The following is a 26,889-nucleotide window of genomic DNA, read 5'->3' as shown; positions in this document are numbered from 1 at the left end:
ATAGTAGTATTTCAACTATTTATAAGTGGCTTTTTACATACTCTGCTGAATAATTCAATAAATAAGTAAATACTTTATTTTCAGTTTGTCCCTAAGAGAAATAAGCTAATAATGAGTTAGTAATTCTCCACTGACCACTGACTAGCACTGCTCAGCAAGACTTAATGAATCAGGATACATGCTGGACATAGGGGGAATTCATAAGGAACAGTAGCTACTACAGGTTCTCCGAACTGGACACTATTGGTTATTTTCTTTACCTGAAAACACTGATGAATATTCTCTCTGAAAAGACGAGGATAAAAGGCTGGGGAAAGCACTGACTCCTCATATCTATCATGCCCTTGGTCTGTTCCTTACTTCACATTAGCAATAACAATATGAAAGCAGGACAAAGTATGAGGAGTTAGGGATTTTACGCTTTAGTGTCATCTGAATCATAAATCCCAAAAGACCAAATGTGCTGTATTTGCCAGGAGTATGCTCAGGTAGATCTGCGAATTTCCATCTTCTGATGTCTGTGCTGCCTCTCTATGGACTCTTCATGTGAATTGGCATGCTGATCTCCCCAAGGGGAACCCATCATACAAATTCAACAAGAACAAAATCAGTGTGTAAGGTTTCTTTTCTTTTTGTCCAAATATTTTCTTAATGATAATTTTCAAATAGTAATTAGTAACACTGTGCTTTACATATCAATATTGCCTATCACACAATGTACTTTATTGATCAATACTGCTTATCTGTTCTTGCATGGAAGAAGTTCCATGTAAGAAAAATTATTTTAAATAAATTTCTAAATCGAAAGATTAGTAAAAATGGATAATCATGGAAATAAATTTGTTTTTTATGTACCTACCTGTGTATATGGGTGTGTTAGAGGATGCCACATATACCATTTAGAATTTAAACTCTTAAAACTAACTGTGAAGGACCGTGATTGCTTATGCAAAATTTTCCTCTCTACCTGTTAAGATACATACTTACATGTCCATGAACACATTCAAAATTCATCAGAAAACAAAAGTTTCAGGTATGAAAGTTTATAATAATATAAGGCTCCACAGTTCTCAGACATTATCTATAGTTTCAATATATTAATTTTTATAAAGGAGTAAGTTACTTACAGAGGTATTTAGGGTAATAAACCTTAAAGCAGTTGATGATAAAGCGTACAAAGTCCATGTCCTAAAATAAAGATTAAATCTTTAAGACTGTCCACATTAGAGTACTTCAAATTGCACATTTCTAAAGGTGATAAATTACTAAATACAAATGAGAAACTTATTAAATTCTTAAAAAATAAGCTCATATATAAATAGCTGTATTCTCAAGGATTAAGGTTTTAGGTCATTAAGCTATTTATAATTATCAGCCCTAAAATTTAGTTGAAGAAATCAGATGCTATAGGGCTGTTTTAAAATTATTCATGTTAACCTCAAACTAGTTACATACTTCAGGCTGCTAAGGCAACAGGGCATAAAATAGATCTAAAAGCAATCCTCGCAGAGAAATTCTATTGAGTAACTAAAAAATTACTGAAACAAGTATATAGTTTATAACCTATCTAGAATAATATATTTGCATGTAAATTCTGATATACTTGCTTTTTTAAAAAACTTTTTATACCTCACAATAGCCTCAATAAAATATATTCTATTAATATCTTCTATGCAACAGTTAATCCAGTCACACTGACCTGCTGGATAGACTTCGCTTCTGGCTTTTTAAATTTTATTTAGGTACCTAGGATTAGTTTTTAAATTTATATTGAAGTGTTCATTGAGTCTAATTTCTGGGAGACTATAAACATAGCTGTCTGTTTGGTTCTATTACTCTGAGCACTGCAATAGGAAATTAGATCATTAGAGTTACTAGTCAATTCATATGGGTCATTTCATTCCATGCGATTCTATGGCCACACGCTGATTCACTAATCCTGACTATCTTATAAAGACTACAGGATGAAAGATATGACCAGGTAAACTTAAATCCATCACAATTACTGAAAGCTGGGTTTGTCCTAGAGATGAGTCATCCATAGCTTGTAAATTCCAGCATCTTTAATTGCAGTAAACTGAAAGTAAGCATCCTTAACTATTTTAAGTATTTTTATGAGATAAACCTTACTATGTAATAATACCGTTCTAACTAATCATTATATTTACTGTGCATGGAGTTTCATAATTTATAGTTAAAAGTCAAAATAGCTAAAAAGAACTAGTTATATAAAAATTTGGTTACCTAGTTTATAATCTGTGGCCCCCAGAAACTTTGCTTAAATAGTTGTCTAATATTCTTCTACCATCTATTTAATTCAAGTATCTTGGCTCATAAAATCTTGAGTTACTGCTCATTTAAGTGGATTTGATAAGATGCCACTCATTGTTGCATGTCCATTAGAGGGCACTACCTAAAATAGCTCCATGAAACCTACTGCTCAGCATTCTATGGGGATATTTTCAAGGACATTATTCATTGTCTTGTAAAATGTCTTCCTTTTGAGGACCCATGGAAGACTTTTCTCTCTAGTTCAAGTGTCAAAAATGGAAGGAAACACTTCTCCTAACACATGATATAAGTATGACCACTGAATAATTTTAAATGATTGCATTTCTTTCAGGCAAGCAGGTGAAGGCTTAGAGTCAAACTGGTAGCCAACACTAAAGAATAATTTTCTTATTTTTTGCCTTGCAATTTTGTACACATCTTTAAATCCTTTAAATCCTAAAGCTGATTTAAATCCTTTATGAATCACAAAAGGGTCATATACACAAATAAAAATTTTAAAGAGATTTGAGTATTTTAAAACATTAATGATGACTTAAATATTTATTTATTAAAGACAGTGAGATATCATGTAAGTAGCTTTAAAAAATCCAGACAGCTAAAGGCTGGGGCATGGTGGCTTACACCTGTAATCCCAGCACTTGAGAGGCTGAGGCAGGTGGATTGCCTGAGCTCACTGGTTTGAGACCAGCCTGAGCCAGAGGGAGACCTCGTCTCTAATAGACAGGTGTTGTGGAGGGCCCAGCTACTTGGGAGGCTGAGGCAAGAGAATGGCTTAAGCCCAAGAGTTTGAGGTTGCTAGAAGCTTATGATGCCATAGCATTCTACCAAGGGTGACAAAATGAGACTCTGTCTCAAAAAAAAAAAAAAAAAAAAATCAGACAGCTCAAGTCAATTCCTTGCCCCCATATTAGGCAGCAGCAAACATTAACTTTTTTTTCATGATTCTGGGTTAATAATTAAGAAACTATCATATCCATAGGATAACAGAATCATGATTGATTTTTACAGAATATTTACTGATCTGGGCAAGTTGATTTTGATTTGCAATATAAAAATAATTTACCATGTGATTTAAAACCCACTGACATGGAAACTAGGTTGAAAAACTCTAGGGCAATGGACTCTTAAAAAATAAAAGGAGAAATAGAAATATGAAAAAACAATCTATAGTCCTACCAATCAAAAAGAACTCTTTTTTTTTTTTTTTGTAGAGACAGAGTCTCACTGTACCGCCCGAGGGTAGAGTGCCGTGGTGTCACACGGCTCACAGCAACCTCCAGCTCTTCGGCTTATGTGATTCTCTTGCCTCAGTCTCCTGAGCAGCTGGGACTACAGGTGCCTGCCACAACGCCCGGCTATTTTTTGGTTGCAGTTTGACCGAGGCTGGGTTTGAACCCACCACCCTCGGCATATGGGGCCGGCGCCCTACTCACTGAGCCACAGGTGCCGCCCCAAAAGAACTCTTGTTAACAGTTGTCTCCAGCCTGTTCTTGTTTATTATAATGTCTACCTACAGTTTCCTGTGTATGTCACAGTATACATAATATATTATAGTATAGACAAACATAGTCTTTTTTCATTTCAAAAAAGGGTACTCCATAATATTACTAAGAATTCTTTCTAAACACCATTATAGTTTTGCATACTCCATCAGTTAGATATACCACAATGTACCATTTGCCACATTGTACGTTTATACTTTCTCTCATTTCTCCCACAAAAAAACATTTTGGCTCACAATGTTTTTTCTGTACTCGGGATTATTTCCTTAGAATAGATTTCTAGTAATTAGTTACTAGGCAAAGACTATGAACTCTTAACATACTTTGCCAAATAGAATTCCAAAAAATATCAACACTCCTTTGAGCATTTCTCCTAATGCCACTTCACTGCTACTAGAATCAGCCATGATTTAAATGTAAGAGACAACATTTACGATAAATATGTCAACTGATCTCAATTGCTGAAGGGTCTGTAGGTACCACTAAGTTCACAAGGACTCAAAGACTGGTGGATTTTAAAAGTTAACCAAATCAAACAAATAGAAAACAAATCCAAGCAAGCAAATAAAAACACCTGACAAAATCACAAAGTACCACACGTGCAAAACTCATGTGCACATCTTGCAACTGCAAAACATGGTTGACTATAATAAATTAGAGCTCGTACATTACCTTATTGACATTTACAGAATGTATTACTGTGCACCATGCACAGGGCTGGGTGCCGTAGGACATTACTTTTGATACAAAGTTCACTGTTATTACATCAGCCGATACCCTGCCAGCCTTAATATTCTACCTCTACATACTGCATATCAGACAAGAAACATTTCTAGGAAATTGACAGTTTCAATGCAAAATGCTGAAGCAAACCTAATTCTCTGCAAACGCTATTTCATGTTTGACTACACTCACATTGCAATGCAAGGGTAATAAAATAAATCCCAAATTAGCTCAATTCTACAGCAATATTTGGTTGGCAGGGAGGACAGGTGGGAGGGAAGAAGGAAGCCATGATAAACAATGATTTAGAATGAATGAAAGAAATACTTACGATGCTATTTATTCCAGTTTCTGACAGGTCAAACATCACTGTGATAGGTTTCCCATTTTCTCTCTTAGCATAACGTTCTAACCAGAATGCTATGAGTTTTTTTTTGTCCAATATGGTTTTCTGGTCTTTTGTATGATACTTCACCCTGATCCAAACTTTAAACAGAAGACAAAAATAAGAACAAGGTTTATGGCACTATGATATTATATACAGGGTGCCTATAAAGTTTGTGTGCAATTTAAAAGACAACTATTTTAAACTGCACATAAACTTTATGGACACCTTGTATGTATGCACATATCCTTTCCCTGGATATTTTCTTTCCTTTATAATTTATTTTGTTTCTTAGATTAAAAAATCTTTTCAAAATTTTTTCTTCATCCCCACTTCCCTTACTTCTTTTATGTAAGAAATACCTGTACTTGGGAACCTCAAAGAGTAACAGAGGTAAACTATTTTTTCTTTCCCTTAGGAAATAAACTTCATTTGTAAGTAAGGGGGAAAGAAAACACAGGTGAACAAACACTAAAAGTGCTCTTCACTGCTTAACTAAAAGAGAGCCCTTTGTTCTGTCAAGCACTAGAAAGAATGGTCCAAAGGAAAGACACTGACAGGTGTGATGGAGGCACGGGTAGGTACCTGCGTGTGGGCAGAACATGGCAAACTGTTCCAGTGGCGGCAGTTGACATGAAACATAATGAATGGTGAGAGAAGCTAAATAGAGAGCCAGGGGCTGGGCCTGAATGCTGAGGTGCTTAGTGAAGGCTATGTTAACCAGTTTGTTATATTTCAAAGTGTATATAAAACCAGCACACTGTACCTCATAAATGCATTAATGTACACAGCTATGATTTAATTAAAAAAATAATTTCCTGTTGTACAGTACCTCTGGGCAGAAGCACTGAGGGCAGAGCGGAGGAGGCTATGACCTGGCAAGGGCCTGGGGGCAAGCAGTAGTAGTTAGGAATGGGACTGGGGAAGTGGCTGGTGGACATGAACATGAAGAAGGGGCCTAATTGAAGGTGTATTAGAATAAGAGCCAGTGAGTGTGCCTGAGGTAGCCAATATAGAAAGTGAGCAAGTGGCAGAATATGGGTATTCAGTTGTGTGTTGAGCTGAAGGTGACTAAATCGGGTAGCATTCAGGAATCAGGTAGCTGGGGATATACATGTGGCCTGGGGATGGTGTGGATTCACTACTGTGGGGGGGGAGGCAGCTGAAGCTGCCAAGGTATGTGAAATCACCCAAGGAGACTGTATCAGCTGGAAAGTATCCAAGTATCCTGGAAAGAGGCCAAGAAAGGAATGAAGCCTGGGAAACAGATTTAGGGGATAAAAGAAGAGAAAGGAAAAAAAAAAGGTTAAGGATGTGGTGGTGAAAGGAGGACATATGACATGCCATGGAGAAGGCAAACAAGATGACTGCAGCATCTCTGTCCAGTATGGGACTTGAACACACCTGCCAAATCCCAACCTTAGTATAAAACCAAGCTAGATCTTGAGGAAGAGGGAGAAGGCACAAGGGAGTCATCTGAACAACAAAAGTGACTGCTACTATTCCTCCTGTTATTATACACATTTCAGAAAAAGCTAACGGAAGATTATGAAAGAAAGACTCAAAGAAAAAAAAAGCCCATTAGCAAATTCTAGTCAAAAAGACTCTATAAAAATACTGAGTTGAATTTTAATATCACAGTCAAGTTAGAAAGAAGATAATGAATCTGAATTAAATAATGTGTTACAGGATGCAACATTTGCCTTTGTTGCCTACTTTATTATAAAACAGTACACACAACTACTAAGTGTCTGACGCTGGCCCTTCTGACCCTTAATTGCAGGAGACTTGATGTGTGCTATATATGGGGAAAGCTCTACTGATTATTAATTCATTTGAGATAGATACCTACATCTCAAAATCTTGAAAACCCAGTACATAAATTAAATATACTTACGCAATTTGTTACCTTCTTTGTCATATCCATGGAGATAAGTAACACCCATTTCCAATAACCATCTAGGAATGGAGGATTCATTAAGGTCTAAAAAGTGATAAACTTTCATCAGTGATTCAAATTTAGGGACCTAAAAATAAAACTCACAATGTAAAGATAAGGTGGTATATGCAAGTAGTAGTTCTGGTACTAAAAAAGATAATGTATTCAAACATATGGAGAGAATCTCTGGCAATAAAAAAATGGTATTTCCTACTAAGGAAACAAACTACATAAAGACACAGGTAATAGAAATGACAAACTCCATTCCTCTTAACATGTCATTGTTTATGTGGATTTTAAAACCTTAGGGCAAGTGGAAAATAATTCAATAAAAATGGGAGAACCATTAGCAGCAGTAACAAAGGGCCTGTCCAGTTTCTGGTGAGGCTGAGCACCAACACAGCAAGGCAGCAAATGCCAGGGTTTTTGTTTCATTCACCAGCAGGTCCCACAGATCTTTCAAAGATTTATCCTTCCCTACCTCCTTATCATATCTCTGCTCTTTGCCACCAGAAGCTAGCAATTCTATGTGAGAAAACATGTATTGTTGAGCTTAAAAGTTTATTTTGTATTTAAATGATTCAGATACATCAGATTTATATTTTTGCTTGACTAATAAAAGCACCATAGGTAATTTCAACAGTGAAGCATTTATTTCCAATATTGTTTCTTAGATACTCCTCTTCCCATGGATTCTTGCCGTGAGTATGAAGAGTGGGGAGAATGTATGCTCTGCATTTAGTTGTTGACTATTTTGTATTAACTCTTCAGGCTCAAGTCACCTAGACTTTGTAATCCTCATGGACAGAAAATCCTTCTTTATACTTCAATTGAAATCAGAAGCTGTGCCAATTTCTTCTTGTTAAATTTTTAGGAGGAGAGAGATAACATTTAACCTGTCCTGTGAAGAGTTCTTCATTTTTTTTGTAGACCATTATAAAACTCCCAGGTCAGATGTAGTGGCTCATGCCTGTAATCCTAGCAGGAAGGGGACTGCTTGAGGGCCACGAGTTCAAGGTCAACTTGGGCAACATAGCAAAGCTCTGTCTCTACAAAAAATAGAAAAATTAGCTGGGTGTGGTATGCACCTGTGGTCCTGGCTACTTGGAAGGCTGAGGCAGAAGGATTGCTGGAGCCCACGAGTTTAAGGTTGCAGTGAACTATGATGACACCACTGTGGGGGACAGAGTAAGACTCTGTCTCAAAAAACAAAAACAAAACAAAACTCCCTTGAGATTTTAAACTCCAATTTTTGAGAAAAATTTCAATCTAGTAGGACACCTAGAAATTAAGAGGAGAATGCTGCCGCAGCTTCTTTAGGAATAAGCTTCCTTTTCTGAGACTTCCATTCCTTTAGCAATTCTGTATGGGGTACCTATTAGCGCAAAGACCTCCGGGGATACAGAAAGATATATAGACTCATTGTTACTAAGAAAAACAGGAAAACAGTACCTCCTTATTTCTAGGCCTAGTATTGAAGAGGCTGTCTTGCTATTATTTAACAGTACTGAACTAAAAACAGATCAGGAGACTCTGCTGTGAGTGTGAGTTTTGTTCCCTGGTGATCTGATTTCCCTATGAATGATCCTAGTTGTAAGATTTATTCATAAGCTGTTCCTTTGAAAGTATTATTGAGTCTTTATAAATACATTCTGGCATTTATGATGAGTGCCAAGAAAATGTGTAAAGACATAATTAATGTAAAACAGTAACATTTGTGCAGGAAATATTACAGTCAAGGTTAAATTGAAAAGCTTACCATTGACAGAAATTTCTTTCCTCCACTGAAAACTCTCATCGAGCATCTTCAGTGTTTCATCTACACTGTAATGTCTCCAACATAAGTAACTTTCAACCCAGTTATCATCTTGTTGAAACCTTTCAACATCGCGTGGGTCATATTTATCTGACTTGTCTAAGGAAGAAACAGTAATAAATATCCAAGTCAGATTAATAAATTCTGTGGTGAAAAATAACCACTAATGACAAAGGAGAAGAAAAACCCAGAAGACAAAGTTCAGCTATCTGAGGACAGACACACAGAAGTAGTTCCGATGAAATGCAATTTAAAGGATTGATGGAATTTCCAAGTATGAAGAGAATACAGTTATCCAAATACTGCAGGTGTACTTTAAATAAGTCACTGTAGATGTTAAAAATAGGACCATAGTAAAATATTTGGCACAACCCTCTCTAAAACTATAAACCAACATCTAGAAAGAACAATTATATTATCCGAACTTAAAATTCTTAGCCAATGAAGAGTGAAGAAATTTTAGATGTAAATAAAAAATTAAGTTGTACTTTAAAAAGACATTTGTTGGGCAAGCGTCATGAGTATAAATATCTCACCACAACAAGTGAGGTGATGGTTATGTTAACCAGTTTGATGTAAGCATTTCACATTGTATATCAAATCAGCACATTGTACCTCATAAATGCATTAATATACAGTTATGATTTAATAACCCCCTCCAAAAAATAAAACAAATGGAAAACTGAACATGTATGTAGCATTTGGACATTTACTATTTTCTGATTCAGTGGCCAACATTTCCAATAATTTATTTAGAATATTTCCAATAATTTCTCATTACCTACATATATGCTATATTCATATTCACCCCATACCAGATATTCCTCCTTCCTTGTCCTGCTCTCACCATTTGAACTCTTGTTGTGTCTGCACTTTTCAAATGCTCCCTCTTCCATAACATTTTCCCTGAGCCCAGAAGTAATTCCTTCCCTCTTATGAAATGGTATGGGACTTGAACTAAGCTTTTCTTAAGGCACTTACCCCTTTTTACCTTGAATTAAAGTTACTGGCATGTATGTCGTGTTTCCCAAATAGACAGTAAAAGGCAGAGTCTACACATTCTAAGCATCTTCTGAAGCAGTCTGCAGTAGTACCAATGAAAAGGTCTTCAGCAAATATTTGTCAACAGAATCTATTCCCTGTCATTTCCCCCCCTCAGTTAACCAACTTGGAAAATTCTCAAAAAAATTCAGAAAATTCTCTGACTCTCTCATTTTCTTTTCTTTTGCATCTAGTTAGTTGCCAAGTTTTACAGATTCTATTTCCTCTCCATTTGCACTGCTTTATTTCAGGTCCTCAGAGATAACAGCTGAAAGACTAGGAAAATATAAAGTGCATTCAGAGAATTATCTTCTTTGAGTCTTAATTTCCTTATCTTTCAGCCGTTTTATATACTCATAGTGCTGTGTGAGAATCATATGAAAAAGTATGTATGAAAGTATGTGGAAATTTACAGCACTTTAAAATATGAGGCCATAAATCATGCATTTGTACAGTAATACCTTGGATTGGCTTTTACTATCTAGGCTCTATTTTTCTAATCTATAAAATGAGTGGTTCTGTGGTAGGTAAACCTTGGAAATTGTTGTTTACTTCTATTCGAAAATTCAGCAGTATTCAAAGCATGATTTTTCTTTCTTTCTTCCTTTTTTTTGCAGTTTTTGGCCAGGGTGTGTTTGAACCCGCCTCCTCTGGCATATGGGGCCAGCGCCCTACTCTGTTGAGCCACAGGCGCCACCCCGATTTTTCTTTCTTTTAAATAAAAATGGTGGTTTATGAAAAAAGTGACTAATTCGACTGGCAACTCACACAGCATGCCTTAGTCTTTTATGCATACTTCCTCATTGTATCACAGAGAACATTAAAAGTACATACACTCAAGGGTCAAGATATAATAAAATTTACTGCTTTATCAGGGACTTTCTAAACTAAAATTGGCACTTTTTTAAAACTCAGAGTGCTGACAATGAAGACTATAATGCCTATTAGCCTTGATTCAGGCTGAGGAGCCAGCAGATTTATTCACCACTGCTTCCACGTAATCAGTGCAAATGTCAACACAGTGCAAAAGGCAAATGGCATCTTAGAATTATTGTGAAAATAGTTCTGATCTCAGGTTTCTGAAAGAGGGCATCCGTGGGCTACATTTTGAAAACCAATTACTTAAACCAATATTTGGCAAGTGGTAAGAACTCAGTAAATATTAGTCATGTTAAGAAGAATAAAACATTATCATTGTCACTACCACTGCCAGTATCACCACTAGGGACACCATAAAGAGGGTGCCCATTAATAAGAAATTTAAAGCCCACTACTCTTTGATAGCTTTCACTGATACAGATCTTTGAAATTAGAAAACCCATTTATATTAAATTGATTATAATTATTGTGATTAACGGACATGTACTTACACATAAAATGCTGGCTGTTGACCATTTACCCCTAGACAAATAAAAATGAAACCAGATGGGAGGGAAGAAAAAGAGAAGACTAGTGAAGGCACGAAAAAAGCGGAGGCAGAAAAGGACAGAGGACAAGGTCAGAGAGGAAGGGGGGAAGAGAGATAATCAGGGAGAGAAGAGAAAGATGAGGAAGGGCAAAGGCAGAGAGAAAAACAGAATAAATGAAGTATTCAAGGTAAGGAAAATTAACTGTGCTTATGACAACACAATTTGCTACTTTCAAACCCTCAGACAACTGAGTCCTCAGAAAACCAGCCCTTTGGCAAGTCCCGATATGCTATGGTTCAAATGGGGTGTCTTCAAAATTCAAGTGTTGCCAATGTGATAGTATTAAGAGATGGAGTTTTGAAGGGGTGATTATGTGAGACACAGCAAGAAGGCCCTCCCCAGACATCAAAGATCCTTGACTTCCATTTCAGCCTCCAGGACTGACAGAAAATAAATTTCTATTCCCTATAAATTACTCAGTCTTAGGAATTTTGTTATAGCAGTACAAAAAAAGACTAAGATAATGTTAGCTTAGGAAAAAGTTTAAAAAGTACAGTCAAAAGGTATTTGAAGATACAAAAATACGTGTGCACACAAACACCTAGGATATCATTTTGAAAGATTAAAGTGTATGAATGAGGATAAGAGCAATTTTTTTTTTTTTTTAGAGACAGAGTCTCACTTTGTCGCCTTGGCAGTAGAGTGCCGTAGCATCACAGCTCATAGTAACCTCCAGCTCTTGGGCTTAGGCGATTCTCTTGCCTCAGCCTCCCGAGTAGCTGGGACTACAGGCGTCTGCCACAGCGCCTGGCTATTTTTTTTTTTTTTTTTGTTGTTGTTGTAGTTTGGCCAGGGCTGGGTTTGAACTCGCCACCCTCGGTATATGGGGCCAGAGCCCTACTCACTGAGCCATAGGCGCCGCCCATGAGAGTGGTTTACTTTTACAGAAAGATACATATGTATACATATACAGTCTCATAATACCATGTTTTTATCACTTTCACAGACTAGTGAAAACTGCATTGTAATTCAATATTAATCCCAAGTGGTGATTTTTAAGCCTCATCTCTACATTTCTTCAAAATAGCTCATTTTAGCCACTCCTTTGTTAAGAAACCTTAATGAACTCAGAACACCTATGGTTCATTAGCCCTTTCTACTATTTATTCTCACGTAAATTGGTTTTATATAAATAGTAAACTCCATAATTTGGAAGCGAAAGGACAAAAGATACGTGGCAACAGTGATTCACTTTTAGAAACAGACAGCATTAAATGTTCCACAGCAAATATGACTTCTCTGCCTTAGCTTTTCATCTCTCTCCACACACATGCTCACTTGTTATGCTCTCTCACACGTGTGCACATCTGCACATGCTTTAAAAATAACCCTGTGTGTTGCAAGATAAAGAGACAACGGTTCTTTCTTATTTAACACAGGAAATTTAAACTTTTCTTTGCTTTCTTGTACTTGTTGACTAGTGACATTACCAACAGGTCAGAAACTGTGTTTTAAGGCTAACAAATGTGAAAAAATTTATGGCCATATTCAGGATAGGGTAGAGTAGCAGAATCAGAAGACTCATGCTACTGTATATAGTAAAAATGAGCAAGTCACCCTCAGTCTTATTTTCTTCTCTGTAAAATGAAGAGAGAAGGTCTGTTACTCAAAGCTTAGGAAGACTAAGAATACTGAAAATTTCACACTACACAAATGAATTTTTATTAACATAAAGTAGAATGTTAACCATGAAAAGATTATTAAATTATAATTTACCCATTAGTTAACTGGTTGGGAAAATATTTTTTTTTAAATTAAATCATAGCTGTAGCTGCATAATATTCCATGGTGTACATATACCACAATTTATTAATCCATTCGTGGATCGATGGGCACTTGGGCTTTTTCCATGACTTAGCAATTATGAATAGGGCTGCAATAAATATTCTGGTACAAATATCTTTGTTATGATGTGATTTTTGGTCTTCTGGGTATATGCCCAGTAGAGGGATTACAGGATTGAATGGCAGATCTATTTTTAGATCTCATGTTTACATGGATGGAGCTGGAACATACTCTTCTTAGTAAAGTGTCTCAAGAATGGAAGAAAAAGTACCCAGTGTACTCACCCTTATTATGAAACTAATGTAGGACCTTCACATGAAAGCTATAACCCAGTTACAACCTAAGAATAGGGAGAAGGGGGAAAGGGAGGGGAGGGAGGGGGGAGGTAGGTGGAGGGAGGGAGATTAATGGGATTACACCTGTGATGCATCTTACAAGGGTATATGTGAATCCTAGTAAATGTGGAATGTAAAGGTCTTAGCAAAATAACTAAGAAAATGCTACGAAAGCTATGTTAACTAGTGTGATGAAAATGTGTCAAACGATCTATGAACCAAGTGTATGGTGCCCCATGATCATACTAATGTACACAGCTATGATTTAATAAAAAAAAAAATCATAGCTGTGTACATTAATGCAGTCAGGGGGTATAATGTGCTAGTTTTATTTACAATTTGAAATATTTTAAACTGGTTAACATAGCCTTCATGGCATTTTCTTAGTTATTGTGTTAAGACATTTATATTCTACATTTAGTTTCTTATGTACCCTTGAATATTGTGGTTATAAATGTGCCTAGATTTCAAATAAATATTGAAAAATACAAAAGTATTCTAACAATGAAAATAGAAAATAGTTATTAATTGTGCATCATAATATTAAAGCAAATACAAGTCTAGGTTATTACAGTAGTTTAAAACATTTTAGAATCTCTATTTCTCCACAATTCTGAGCATGGATACACTAAAAGTCCTGCTAGGACCTTGGGAGAGCATTGGTACTAGATGGATTATTTCTATTGACTACACTGTGTAAATGTCAACCATGGGTGAAAATAACAGTATTGTCCCAAGTATATCCTCTGTTAGCTGGTTACAACCTATACTAGATGGCTACTTACATGTGAAACTATCTCGTGAAACTGAGAGACAGGTGATCTTTTATGATGAGATTAAACCATTGGCCTATAGCAGTGATTCTCAAACTTTAGCATGTATCAGAATCACCAGGAGAACTTATTTTAATAAAATGGGGATTACTGGGCCCACCCCCAGAGAGTCTAATTCAGAGTGGGAGGCAAGAATCAGCATTTCTAACTAGTTCATACATGATGCTGATGCCGCTGGTCCAGGGTCCACATTTTGAGAACCACTTGTCTACTTCAGTGGTTGGCAAACTTTTTCTGTATAAATATCTTAGACTTGGAGAGCTGCACATGTCCTCTGCTGCTGATTCGTTTTGTGTGTGTATGCGTGTTTAGCAACCCCTTAAAAATATAAAAACCTGGGCGGCGCCTGTGGCTCAAAGGACTATGGTGCCGGCCCCTATACCGGAGGTGGCGGGTTCAAACCCAGCGCTGGTCAAAAACTGCAAAAACAAACAAACAAAAAACCCAAAAACCTTTCTCAGCTTGAGGGCCATACAAAAACAAAATTTTGCTGATCTCTGGTCTACTGTACAAAGGGGAGGTGCATTTTGCTTCAGATGCTATCCTTCAAGAGCTAGATTCCTTAGCAGACCTGAGTAAGCAGAGCTAAATGTTCAAAGCTCTTCTCCAGGCCCTCATCGGTCATCAGCCAGTTATCCAGGCTAATTAGATGAAATGTACCTTGTTCTATTCCTGCATATTATGGACGCTGCCTTAAGGCCTCAGCATGGGAGTACTATCTACAATCTTTCACTGGGCTCCTCTTTTCACCAGGAGAATGTGAGGCCAGTTTCATCAAAACCAATATAATAGTGTTCTTGAGCAGCAAAGGAGCAATTGTTTTGAGAGAAGAGCTCCTCAAATCATACCCTTGACAGCAAGATCCTGGGGAGATGTGAGGGAGGGCATGAGGGCAGTGGGACTGATGCTGTTTCTTCTTCTAAGCTCCACGAGGTCAGGGATTTTCGAAAGCTCCCCCAACCATGCCCAACACCCCTCAACTCCGACTGTCTGACACACAGTAGGTGCACCCTAAATCTTTGCTAATGAATAATTAGCCATGTACAGGTCTAGTGCCCAGAAGACTTTGAGTTCTTTGAGGACCTAGAACTTCAGTAATAGATTTTTACTGAACAGAAAATCATGTTAATAAATACTTAAGTAGATGTCACCCATAATTAACAAATATTAACTTATTGGCTTCAGATTTTTTTAAATAAAAGGACTAGAATGTCACTGATCAAACTGAACTTTCCCTTGATCTTCTCATAAAAGCCTTACATTTCTTGTGTTAGGTTATTAGGCAGTTTAGACATCTCTGTGTTGCCCCCATCATAAGCCTATGACAGGATTCGTAAACCTTATACCTTGTATTTTTCCTTGTCATGTTGATAACTAAGTTATGCTATGTAATGTAGAATTACAGAAATAGTAGTAGAGATCACTGTCTTTTTCCTGACTTTATGGGAATTATTTTTAAGTTTCCTTATTAAACATGACATTTGCTGCAGGCTTTTAGAAGATACGCTTAGCTTTAAGTATTTTGGAATTTCCATTGTGACCCCTGGGTTATTATTTAGCAGTTGTAAGAATTACACACATTGCTGAGAAGTTCTTAATCCATCTGTTATTTAGGGATGTGTTATTTTAGTTTCCTAACATTTGATGTTTTTTAGCATCTGTTAGCATGCTTCTAATATAGTTGCTTAATGATGTCAGAACACCTGTATGATCTAGCTTCTTTAGAATTTTCTGAGACTTTTTCACTTATAATGTGATGAATTTTTTTTTTTTTTAATGTGATGAATGTTTGCAAAAGTTCTGAAAGTACATATATGTGGGCTTTCTGGAAAGTAGCCATTGTTAATACTGTTTTTCACACTATATGGATGAAAACTTTCTAGACAGCCTCATAGAGTTTCAAAAAGTATATATTCTCTATTAATTGTGTAGGAGAGTCTATATACTCATACACATACATCTATGATCAAACATATATCTATGATCAAATTTGCTCACTGTGGTGTTAAAAACTTCTAAAATCTTTAAGGATTTCTTGCCTGCTTGTTCTGTGTATTTCTGAAAGCTTTTTAAAATCATTCAACATGTTTGTGGATTTCTTGAGTTTTCCTTAAAATTCTGGGTGCTTTAAGTATCTTAAGACTGTACTGTTAGGTAGTTTTTTATGTTGTAACTTCCTAATTGTCATGCCTTTTTAAGGTTCCTTTTATCACAAGTAGTATCCTTTCTTATATGTGTGACTCTTTTTCACCCTAAGTAATATTTTGTTTGATGGAAGTACTGCCTAATGAAGTCCTATTTGGGGAAAAAGGACAAAAACAAAAAAGAAAAAAATTGGGTGGTGCCTGTGGCTCAAAGGAGTAGGGCGCCAGCTCCATATACCAGAGGTGGTGGGTTCAAACCTGGCCCCGGCCAAAAAACCCCCCCCAAAACTGCAAAACGAAAACAAATTAAAAACAAAAGGAAAGTACTGCCAACACAGGATTACTTTTGGTTAATTCTTGTTTTGTATACCTTTTTTCCATTGCTTTATTTTTCGAGCCATTTACATTAATTTACTTTAGATTAGTCTCTTGTAGGCCATATATAAGATTTTAAAAATCTAATCTGATACTTAATGTATATAAATCAATTTCTATTTGTAGTAACTGCTAATAAGTTGAGATTATTTCTGCTGTCACTCACCCTGTGTTTTCTAGTTACTATGCTGCTGTTTTTCTCCTTACAGCTTCTTGCTGGAGAGATGACTTTTTCTTCATTCTTCTTTTCATTCCTCCACTGCTTTGGAAGTTAAGCATTTTATTTTCTATCTCTCAACGGTTACCCTTATTTTAAATATTTATACTGAAAATAACAAAATCCAAAGTTAATATCTATCCTCATTTTGAACAACACAAGTCTTTGTATTGTTTTACTTCCAATTTCACCTAATCCTTTTATTGTTAACTTCTTTCTTTTTCTTTGCTTTTCTTTTTTTTTTTTTCAGAGACAGTCTCACTATGTCACCCTTGGTAGAGTGCCGGGGCATCACAGCTCACAGCAACCTCAAACTCTTGGGCTTAAGTGGTCCTCTTGCCTCAGCTTCCCAAGTAGTTGGGACTACAGGTGCCTGCCACAATACCTGGCTATTTTTTTACTGTAGTTGTCACTGTCATTTGGCAGGCCTGGGCCAGGCTGGCTCAAACCTGCCAGCCCCGGTGTATGTGGCCGGCACCCTAACTACTGAGCTATGGGTGCCGAGCTGTGTAAACTTTTTTCTTACTATCAGCATTTAGATCTTTTCTTTACTAATTTGCTTACCCATTTCTTTGCTTTCCATCGCTTCTTGCATCCCTCTGCTTCCTGTGTATGTACTTTAGTGAAGGAATCTAGTAGTGCTTTTTTTTTTTAATCAACAATGGTTAATCTTTGCTTGCCTAAAACATTTTACCTTCACATTTGAATAAATATTCTAAGTGGGCAGTTAGTTCCCTCAACATTTTTTGAAAATTATTTTACTGTACCTGGCATTACTGTCACTGATGAGGTCAAGTATCAGTGTGATTTTCGTTTCTTTGTGGATAATCTGTCCCCTCTCTCTGATAGATTTCTTTTCTTTATGATGTTTAGATTTTGTTATGCTTCCTTAATCTGAAGGTTTGATATATTTTATTAACTCTGAGTAACAGTCAAGTATTATCTCTTCTAATAGCACTGCCTCTATTTTTTCCTTTCTGAAAGTTCTATTTGAATGAATATGTGGGTTCTCATGACTCTTATTTTTCTAACATTTTTACCTGTGTTTTTCCTCCAATGATCCGAGTTTAAGTACCTACATAAAAACTTGAACAACTGTCTATGACTATGTCAGTTATGAACATATAGCAGTAAATTATGGCCCAACTTGTAAGTACAAAGAAACTAATATCAAGAATATTCTACACATATATGTGCCAAATCAAAATTCGGATTTAACCAATAGAAATTCAGCTTAAAATAATTTTGATTGAAATGTAGCAAATGTTTTGTTCTCTAATTTCTTGCAAAATGGCTGCAGAAAGAGAAAATCCTTTAGGAATTTCTGTGAACTCTACTTAATCTCCTAGAGATTTTTTTCAAACCAAAATTCTTGTTAGAAATTAAATTTTCAGTAATGAAAATCTACTCATGCACTCTATTATCCAAAGCCAAAGTTACTATCTCTACCCTTATTTTGAACAATACAAGTAGATTTCATAAACAGATCATTCTTCTTGTGCAAGCTTTGCAAATGATGACTAAAAACAAATCAACATTTTAGAAATTTCAGTATTCTAGGAACAGAATCTTTAAAGTTATACATCTCATTTAATATTCAGAATAAGGTACACAGAATAGGTATCAACAACTTAAAGAGATGAGTTAGAAAAAAAAGAGTATCTGCTAGCACTACTAATAAAGATAAGCAGGTCTACCAATCCTCTATAATAATACAAATTTACCACTCAAGCCTCCCAAAGAAGTTACAATCTGATATTCTCTAGAGTAGTGTCTTGATAGTTTTAGATATGTAATAGGACAAAAATTGATGAACTTTTTTTTTTTTTAGAGACAGAGTGTCACTTTATTGCCCTCAGTAGAGTGCTGTGCTGTCGCAGCTCACAGCAACCTCCAACTCCTGGGCTTAGGCGATTCTCTTGCCTCAGCCTCCCGAGTAGCTGGGACTACAGGTGCCCGCCACAACACCCGGCTATTTTTTGTTGCAGTTTGGCCGGGGCCAGGTTTGAACCTGCCACCCTCAGTATATGGGCCTGGGGCCCTACCCACTGAGCCACAGGTGTCACCTTATAAATCCCCTGAGGCCCTGGTAACCACCATTCTACTCTCTACTTCTGTAAGTTCGACTTTTTTAGATTGCACATGTAAGTGAGATCATGCAGCCTCTGTCTTTGTTTCTGGCTTATTTTACTTAACGCAATGTACTCCAGGTTCACCAAAGTTGTCACAAATGATAGGATTTCCTTCTTTGTTAAAGACTGTACAGAATTCCATTATGTATACATACCACATTTTCTTTATTCAACATCTGATAAGCTATTAAGATCTTTTCTTCTTAATTCTGATCATGACAATTTTTAAAAGGTTGACATTGAGAATGTTAAAGATGGAGCAGAATTTAAGAAAATATAAGTGCCTATCTGTCTTTTAAAGGCTTCCCTGCTTGGGGATAATAATAATAAAAACTCATTAGTCATGAGGGATAATGTGTGATCACCTACCATATACTAGCCTAAAAGAGATCTAAGTATTGCAGATGCAAAGAGATAAGTGAAGCCTGAGCCGAGTACCTTGTCATAATCTGGACACCTAAGCAAACTATTCAATAATATAGATATATTTTAAATGTTAGTTTCCTTTCTTCCTTCCTGGAGTAATCGATAAGGACTATCCCTGTTACATATGTATATATCCTTTACCTACTGGGGTTCCTTCCCTTCACTACTGATCTTCTTGTCCTTAAAATTCTCCTTTTATTGTCCTCTATAATACTAACGTTAACTGGTTCTCCTACTTCTCTAACCACTCTGTCTTCTGCAGCCTCATAAAATGAAGGCCTTCCTCAATGTTAATTGCTTAATTAAAAAAAAAAAAAAGATAAGAGTAAGACTTTTTAAAACTAAGACAGTTTAGTGCCAATACTCTCCACCAGGGTAAATCTAAAGGTTATACTTTAGTTTAGATAAAACTATAATGATTCCAGATACAGGATCTGAAACTCAAGAAGGAATGGTAAATTAAAATATTAGTAAATATATGTTAAGTAATCAAACAACTGATACATAAAACAACAATGAAAAATTGGCAGGGTGTGTGAATTTGGGGAATCAGGTTAGCGCTGAGTAATGAACTATCTTCTGGGGCGTGGTGGTGAATAGAGGAAGTACTTGTAAACTTATGAAGATTACCTAATCCTGATATCAGTATTGTACAAGAAAAATATAAGAAAGGAAAATTATAGGCCAGTTCAAGAATTCAGAAGCAAAATTCTTAAACTAATAGTTAACTGAATTTAACAGTTTACTTTAATACAATCTATCATATTAATACATTAAAGGGGAAAAACCGAATGACAATTTCATCAGATACAATAAATATGTGCAACAAAACTGCATTCAGTAAAATTCACTAACAGTCATGATGAGAACAAAACAAAACATCCCAAACTAGCAAACCAGGAAAAGAAGAGAACTTCTTCATTTCCATAAAGGGTATCTATAAAGATCATACTTAATGGTGATAGGTTTGGAGCTATCTTTCTCTAATCAAGGATAAGATAAGCAGGCTTTTATCACTCCTTCTATTCAACAGTCTTCTAAAAGTTTCAGCCAATGTAGTAAAGGAAAAGCATTAAAAGATTTAAGAATTGAAAAGTCAGAAAGATAAGTTGGTATTTCAAGGTGATGTTCCCTGATAAATTATCAGAATTAATTAGAATAAGTTTTCTGAATTCTGTATCAATATAAAAAAGTGAAATGCATTTCCCACAAACCAGTATCCATCATTTAGAAAATAAATTTTAAGGCATGCCGTTTAAAAAACTATAAAAAGAATAAAACATGTATAGTACTTGGAAAGAAATATAACAAAAGATAGGTTAACTGTTACAGAGAAAAGTATAAATCTTTTGAAAAGGAAGACTTCACCACAGTTATATACACCAGTTCTTGGACAGGAAGATTCAACCATGATAATGTCAACTCTCATGAAACTGATCTTTTGATTTAACACAATTCCACTTAAAATCCCAATAAAAGTTTTTCTTTTCTTTTGCAGAAACATGAAAAGCTGATTCTAAAATCGATATGGAAGAACTAAGGGCTAATAAAAACCTAAAGAAGTGATTTTCATAAAAGCAGAAGCCACGTGGACCACAAAGATATGAAAAAATGCTCAATTTCACTGATATTCAAAGGAATTAAAACCACAATGCAATGCTTCAACACTCTCACCAGATGGACAAAAAAAATAAATTATAGTGCCAAATTTTGGAGTGTAGAAAAACAAGGACCCTCAAATACTGCTTGTTAAAATGAAAACTGGTACAATCACTCTGGAAAGCTGCTATGGTTTAGACATAGTTTGTTTGGACCCATCAAGTTCTCATGTTGAAATTTGATCCCTAAAGCTGGAGGTGGGGGGGTGGATACCTCAAGAAAGGCTTAGTGCAGTTCTTCGTAGGAGTGAGTGAATTCTCACTCTTAGTTCTCAAGAGACCTGGTTGTGGAAAAGAGCCTAGCACCACCTCCTCTCTCATTATGTAAACGCCTCCTCCCCTTCACCTTCTGCCACAAGTGGAAGCTTCTGAAGACCCTCATCAGAAGCAAATGCTGGCACCAGGCTTCTTGTACAGCCTGCAGAACCATGAGCCAAATGAACACTATCCATCCGAAGGCATTCTAGCAACACAATGGACAAAGACAGAAACAGTTCGGCATTACCTAGTAAAACTGAACATGTGCTTATGGTACAGCCTCCCCATTTCACTGTTGGGTGCAAACCTACAGCAGTGGTTTTCAATGTTGTTGGTTTCAGGACCCTCTTTATACTCTTAAAAAGTAATTTAGGACTCCTCAACACATTTTTTGCTTATATGGATTATATTTATCAGTAGTTATTAAAACTGAGAAAAAAATTAAACATGAGCACACAGAAGCATACATTCAAAAACCATCCATCAGAGCAATGACATCACATACCATGAAGTGGCCAGGGGTGTCCAATCGTTTTTCTTCTCTGCCACACGTTGGAACAAGAGTTCTCTTGGGCCACACATTAAAAACATAAACACTAAGGAAAGCTGATACACAAAAGAAAAGGCCCAGGCATACTTTTTACCAAATCTGACACCACAGATAAGCAAAAAATTCCTCACAAAATCTGTATGTGGCCTAGCCTCTGGAAAACACTGCTATATGCTTGTGAGAGAATGAAGGTGAGAAAGGAAAATATTTCAGTGTTCTTATAAAAATTGTTTTGCCCTCTCAAACTCCTTAATATGGTCTCAAGGAACCCTAGTTCCTGAACCAGCTTTGAGAACCACTGCCCTAGAAAAATCCTTGCATGTGTGTACCAGACATGTATAAGAATATTCACAGGTACACAGTATATGATGCAAAAACCTAGAAATAACCCAAATTCCATCAATTGGTATATTCATTCTGTGAACAGGGGTCCTCAAACTTTTTAAACAGGGGGCCAGTTCACTGTCCCTCAGACCGTTGGAGGGCCGGACTATAGTTTAAAAAAAAAAACAACAACTATGAACAAATTCCTATGCATACTGCACACATCTTGTTTTGAAGTAAAAAAACAAAATGGGAACAAATACAATCACACCACCTCATGTGGCCCACGGGCCGGAGTTTGAGGACCCCTGAACTACTACATAGTTATATTTGACAATATGAAACAATATTGAGCAACAGAAACAAATAAAAAATAATATGTTCAGCTTTCCTATAAAGTTCTAAAAGAGGCAAAATCTAACAAAATATTGGTGAGGAATACCTTGTAGGTGATACAACTAACAAAAAGTAAGAGAATGACTTGGTGCCTGTAGCTCAGCAGCTAGGGCGTCAGCCACATACACTTGGGCTGGCAGGTTTGAACCCAGCCTGGGCCTGCCAAACAATGACAATTACAACAATAACAACAAAAATAGCTGAGTGTTGTGGCGGGCGCCTGTAGTCCCAGCTACTTGGGGGACTGAGGCAAGAGAATCACTCAAGCCCAAGAATTTGAGGGTGCTGTGAGCTGTGACGCCACGGCGCTCTAGCAAGGGCGATACAGTGAGACTGTGTTAAAAAACAAAAAGAGAATGAGTGGCACAAAAGGTAGGAAAAGTTAACTGTCCTCTGAATGGCAGGGCTGAGGGTACTGAGGAAGGCTTCTAAGGCACTGGGAGGTTCCCATTCTTTGGTTGACTGGGAGTACATGGGTGTTTATTTTGTTCGTGTTTCATACATTCATTATATAAACAATTTGAAAATTAAAAATTAAAAAATACACCAAACCAAACAAAACTTAAAACACCAGAAAGTCCTTAACTGAGAGAAAATTAACAGCAATAGAAGAAACCAAAAAGGAATGGGTAATTTTGAATATATTCAAAAATAAAAAAAAAAATAGTAAAAGTGGCATGAGCAAGAAGAGCCCATACCAATGTTCAAAGCCATACGAATAAAAAGAATGTTTAAACTACAAATGGATGAAAACATGGAAAGAAGTTTACCCTTAATAGCAATCAAATGCAAATTTAAAGAACCATCAATTAAGAAATAATGATGCTAAATATGGGTAAAGATATAGTGAGACTAAAACTCTCCTTTGAGCTGGCAGGAATGAGTGTTGATGCAACTGCTATGGAGGAAGTGTAGCATATATTGCCAAATGTCTAAAAAACATTTACACTCTTGAAAACAATTTTATTTCTAAACACGAATCTTAAGGAAATAATCTGAACTACTGCACAACAAATTGTATTAACAGAAAACTGGAAAGAATTTAAGTGTCCCAAAAGGGACTGTCTAAGAAAACCACCTTTATTTATAGAACCAAATATTTAATGGTAACATAATTGTAACACACAAAATTTAATATAGATGGTCTTTTAAATTTGCTTTCTTATATTTAAGAAAAGGACTACAAAAATGTATCCACTGTTGGATACTGTATCCACTGTTGTCTGTTGTAAAGCCAGACAACAAAGCTAAAATGACATACCCATAAACTCTCAATGGCTCTCCATACTCACTAAAGTTATAGACCTATCACTTTGGCGTCCAGGGCTCTCTATACTATAGTCCTGTTTTTTGCCCAGTGTGTTTTACTCTCCTCAGGGCTCATGGAAGTGGACTTACTAATGCTTCCCCAACATGCCCCATACCTTCTCATCTCAATGCCTTATTTTAGACAATTTAATATACTTTGATCATGTTCTCAATCTGACTTCTACCATCTTCTGAAGTTCACAGGAAACACCACTTTTTCTATGAATTTTTTTACTCCAATTAGATGTTCTTTCTCTGTCTTTGAGTCTTATAGACAATGTTTTATCATTATTATTAATACAATTTGCCTTAATTTTAATAGTTCTCTATTTCAATGCCTTAACTAGATTGTACTACTTTGGGAAGGGGTTCTATCCTTCTTCAGCTCTATCATGAATACACACTACTTCCCAGAATTAAGCAGATAATGAGTAATTGAGGAACTGAATAAATTATTGTCACAAGAGATTAGTTTCTTCTCTTGGGCACAAGAAAGAGGAAGAACAAACGAGAAATGCTTTTCATTTGAGGCTTAGCATGGAATTTCTCATAGAAACAGAAAAAATATATAATTATGAACTTTTATTCTTTTTGCTAGCTAAAAATCTGTCCATGATTGGTAACAATTTCTACAGATACAATAATGTGCTTGGGATTTCTAAGAACTTAACACCACAACGTTTTTGAAGTACAGTTAGTGCTTAAAATGATATACTTGCGGATAATAAATATTTTCCTTTAGGAAAAACATCAGGTTTGCTTAAGTCTGCCTTAAGCTTCTTCTGAGATGAAATATTGATAATGACAATAGAAAGGGTGAAAGACAAAGGAAAGTGTTTGTTCTAAACACCTGAGTTAATTTCTAAAAGCAAACTCACAAGGGAGAACACAGGCAAATTATAAAAAGCTTTTACCACTTTACAACTCTACCTTTATCTGATGCTACATTTCAGGAAACAACTGAAACTTTAAGGTGAGAAAATCTTTAAAGGTTTCTATTTTCCTTTCCCTTGCAATTTCTTGAATATTTACAACTGCTGGGCAGATAACGCACACATGTATGTTCACACATACTCAAGTGTGTATATTCCAGGATAAAGCCCTTTCTATACTTAGTGCTATGTAGTGTATTTTTTTGAAATAATGCGTGTCTTTGAGACACTCTCAGGGCTGCTCTGGCCAGATTTTGGTGGAGAAGAGTAGCCGGTTAGGACAGGTCTTAATATGGAATTGGACTAATCTTCCTATGTTTATATTTGAATATAGCAATACTTAAACATAAACACAGGAAGTAGTATGTATTAAGAATTATGCTAGGTATACAGAGGTGAGAAAGACACACAAGACCTCTGCCATCAATGTCTACAGATTGCTACAGAATCTACATCCATACTACTGGAAGAAATGAACAATACAAAAGCTGAGAAAAAGCTTTCTAGGCAGAGAGAAGTAGAAAGGTCCAAGATGGAAAGACTCATTCAGTTTGAAGACTACTAACAAGGTAGGGTGGTAGTCATGCTTTAAACTATGATGTCAATTTTGTGGTTCATTGCATTTTTTAAAATAAAATAGAAAAAAACATCAGTCACATGTTTTCAGAATATGTATTCTTTAACAGACTTTTGCCTCAGCTATGTGAATGTGCATGTATACTGGGTTGCAACGTACAATATCTTTCTTACTTTGGGCAGTGGTAAAACTTGTACTAAGGAAAGAAAGTTGTAATGGATAGGAATGGGAGGGTAACAGAGAGACAGATCATGCGTGGCCTTGCATTACAGGCTACCCCAAAGAACTGGGATTTTATTCTAAATGTAGTAGGAAGACACTGAAGGGTTTCAAGCTGGGGAATGACATGATTTAATTTGATATCATGGTGTTGCTGAAAGATTATTATAGTGAAATTTCGAAGATGTGAGTACTAGCCCTGAGATTTTGAGTATATTGCTTAATCTCTCTAGACCTCACTTTCTTCATTTAAAAAAGGAGAAAAGAGTGTATGATGCCCCATAATCATATCATTGTATACACTTATGATTTAATAAAAAAGTAAAAAATAAAAATAAAAAAAAAATAAAATAAAAAAGGAGAAAACAGAACCAAGATGACCTATAAGATCTTGTCTATTACTAAATTTCTGCCTACATTTTGCTTCCTCCCTCAGGCATAAATAAATGATGACTGGGGAGTTACTAGCTCATGAAGTTTGATTCTGAGTTACTTCTTAAAATATTATGAATCATGTAATTTTTTTTTAAATCATGTAATTCTAATAGTTACATTTCTATAGAAAGCAATTTTAGAATTATCTTTTTACTGGAACCAGCTATGTTATTAGAAATGAAATCTCCGGGCTAAAAGTGAATCAAGTTCTTTTGCAACTCTTTGGTACAAAGTTAGGAGCATAAAGAAAATTGGCAGAGAGGCATGAAAAGATTTACAGATCAGGTTATTTGGAACAGATTTCCTTATTCGTTGTAGGTCATCAACTGATGCATAATCTAGGACAGTTTAAAGTTGCAAGAAACCTCTGCTTAGCATTAAAGTCAAGATGTGGAAGCTTAACTCCTTTCATAGCAACCAAAATGACCACAGAGGGAAAATATTTATTGGGAGTCTATTATATGGTAACCCCATACTAGGCAGTGTGATATATGCTTTCATCTAATCCTAACCTTATTATTTGCATTTCACAGATATAGCAACAAGTAAACTATTTAGTGGCAACAGCAAGATTAAAATCGGTCTTAAGGTAGGCAACATATAGATCTTTATTTAATTTCATATTTACTATAAATTATCCCGTTTAAAAAATACTTTAAGTATTAAATTATCAGTTAAGGACCTGACAACTCAAGTATCTGTGACATCTGGACACAGAATGTTCAAACAATAAATCAATTCTGGACTTATAGGTACTTTGCAATACTTTGCAAGATACAGTGTGAAATGAAAAGATAAGAATTCGTTCTAGCTTTGGA

The 26,889-nt window shown here is 35.9% G+C and overlaps 1 protein-coding gene across 2 annotated transcripts in view; it reads right to left on the bottom strand.

Moving 5' to 3' along the window:
- Positions 1-26,889, bottom strand: part of MOSPD2 (motile sperm domain containing 2) — a 43,361-nt gene that overhangs the window by 15,651 nt on the left and 821 nt on the right. For both annotated transcript variants that reach the window (XM_053579395.1, XM_053579396.1), the window contains exons 3-6: positions 8,601-8,756; positions 6,800-6,886; positions 4,849-5,003; positions 1,128-1,188 (exon numbers count right to left, since the gene is read on the bottom strand). In XM_053579395.1, coding sequence (XP_053435370.1) covers positions 1,128-1,188; positions 4,849-5,003; positions 6,800-6,886; positions 8,601-8,756 — 459 coding nt within the window. The remainder of the gene's footprint in view (positions 1-1,127; positions 1,189-4,848; positions 5,004-6,799; positions 6,887-8,600; positions 8,757-26,889) is intronic.

This window comes from Nycticebus coucang, chromosome X (genome assembly GCF_027406575.1).
Source record: "Nycticebus coucang isolate mNycCou1 chromosome X, mNycCou1.pri, whole genome shotgun sequence".
In the NCBI taxonomy this organism is placed as follows: domain Eukaryota; kingdom Metazoa; phylum Chordata; class Mammalia; order Primates; family Lorisidae; genus Nycticebus; species Nycticebus coucang.
Note: the sequence above shows the minus strand (reverse complement) of the source record. Positions and strands in the feature narration are given on the sequence as shown.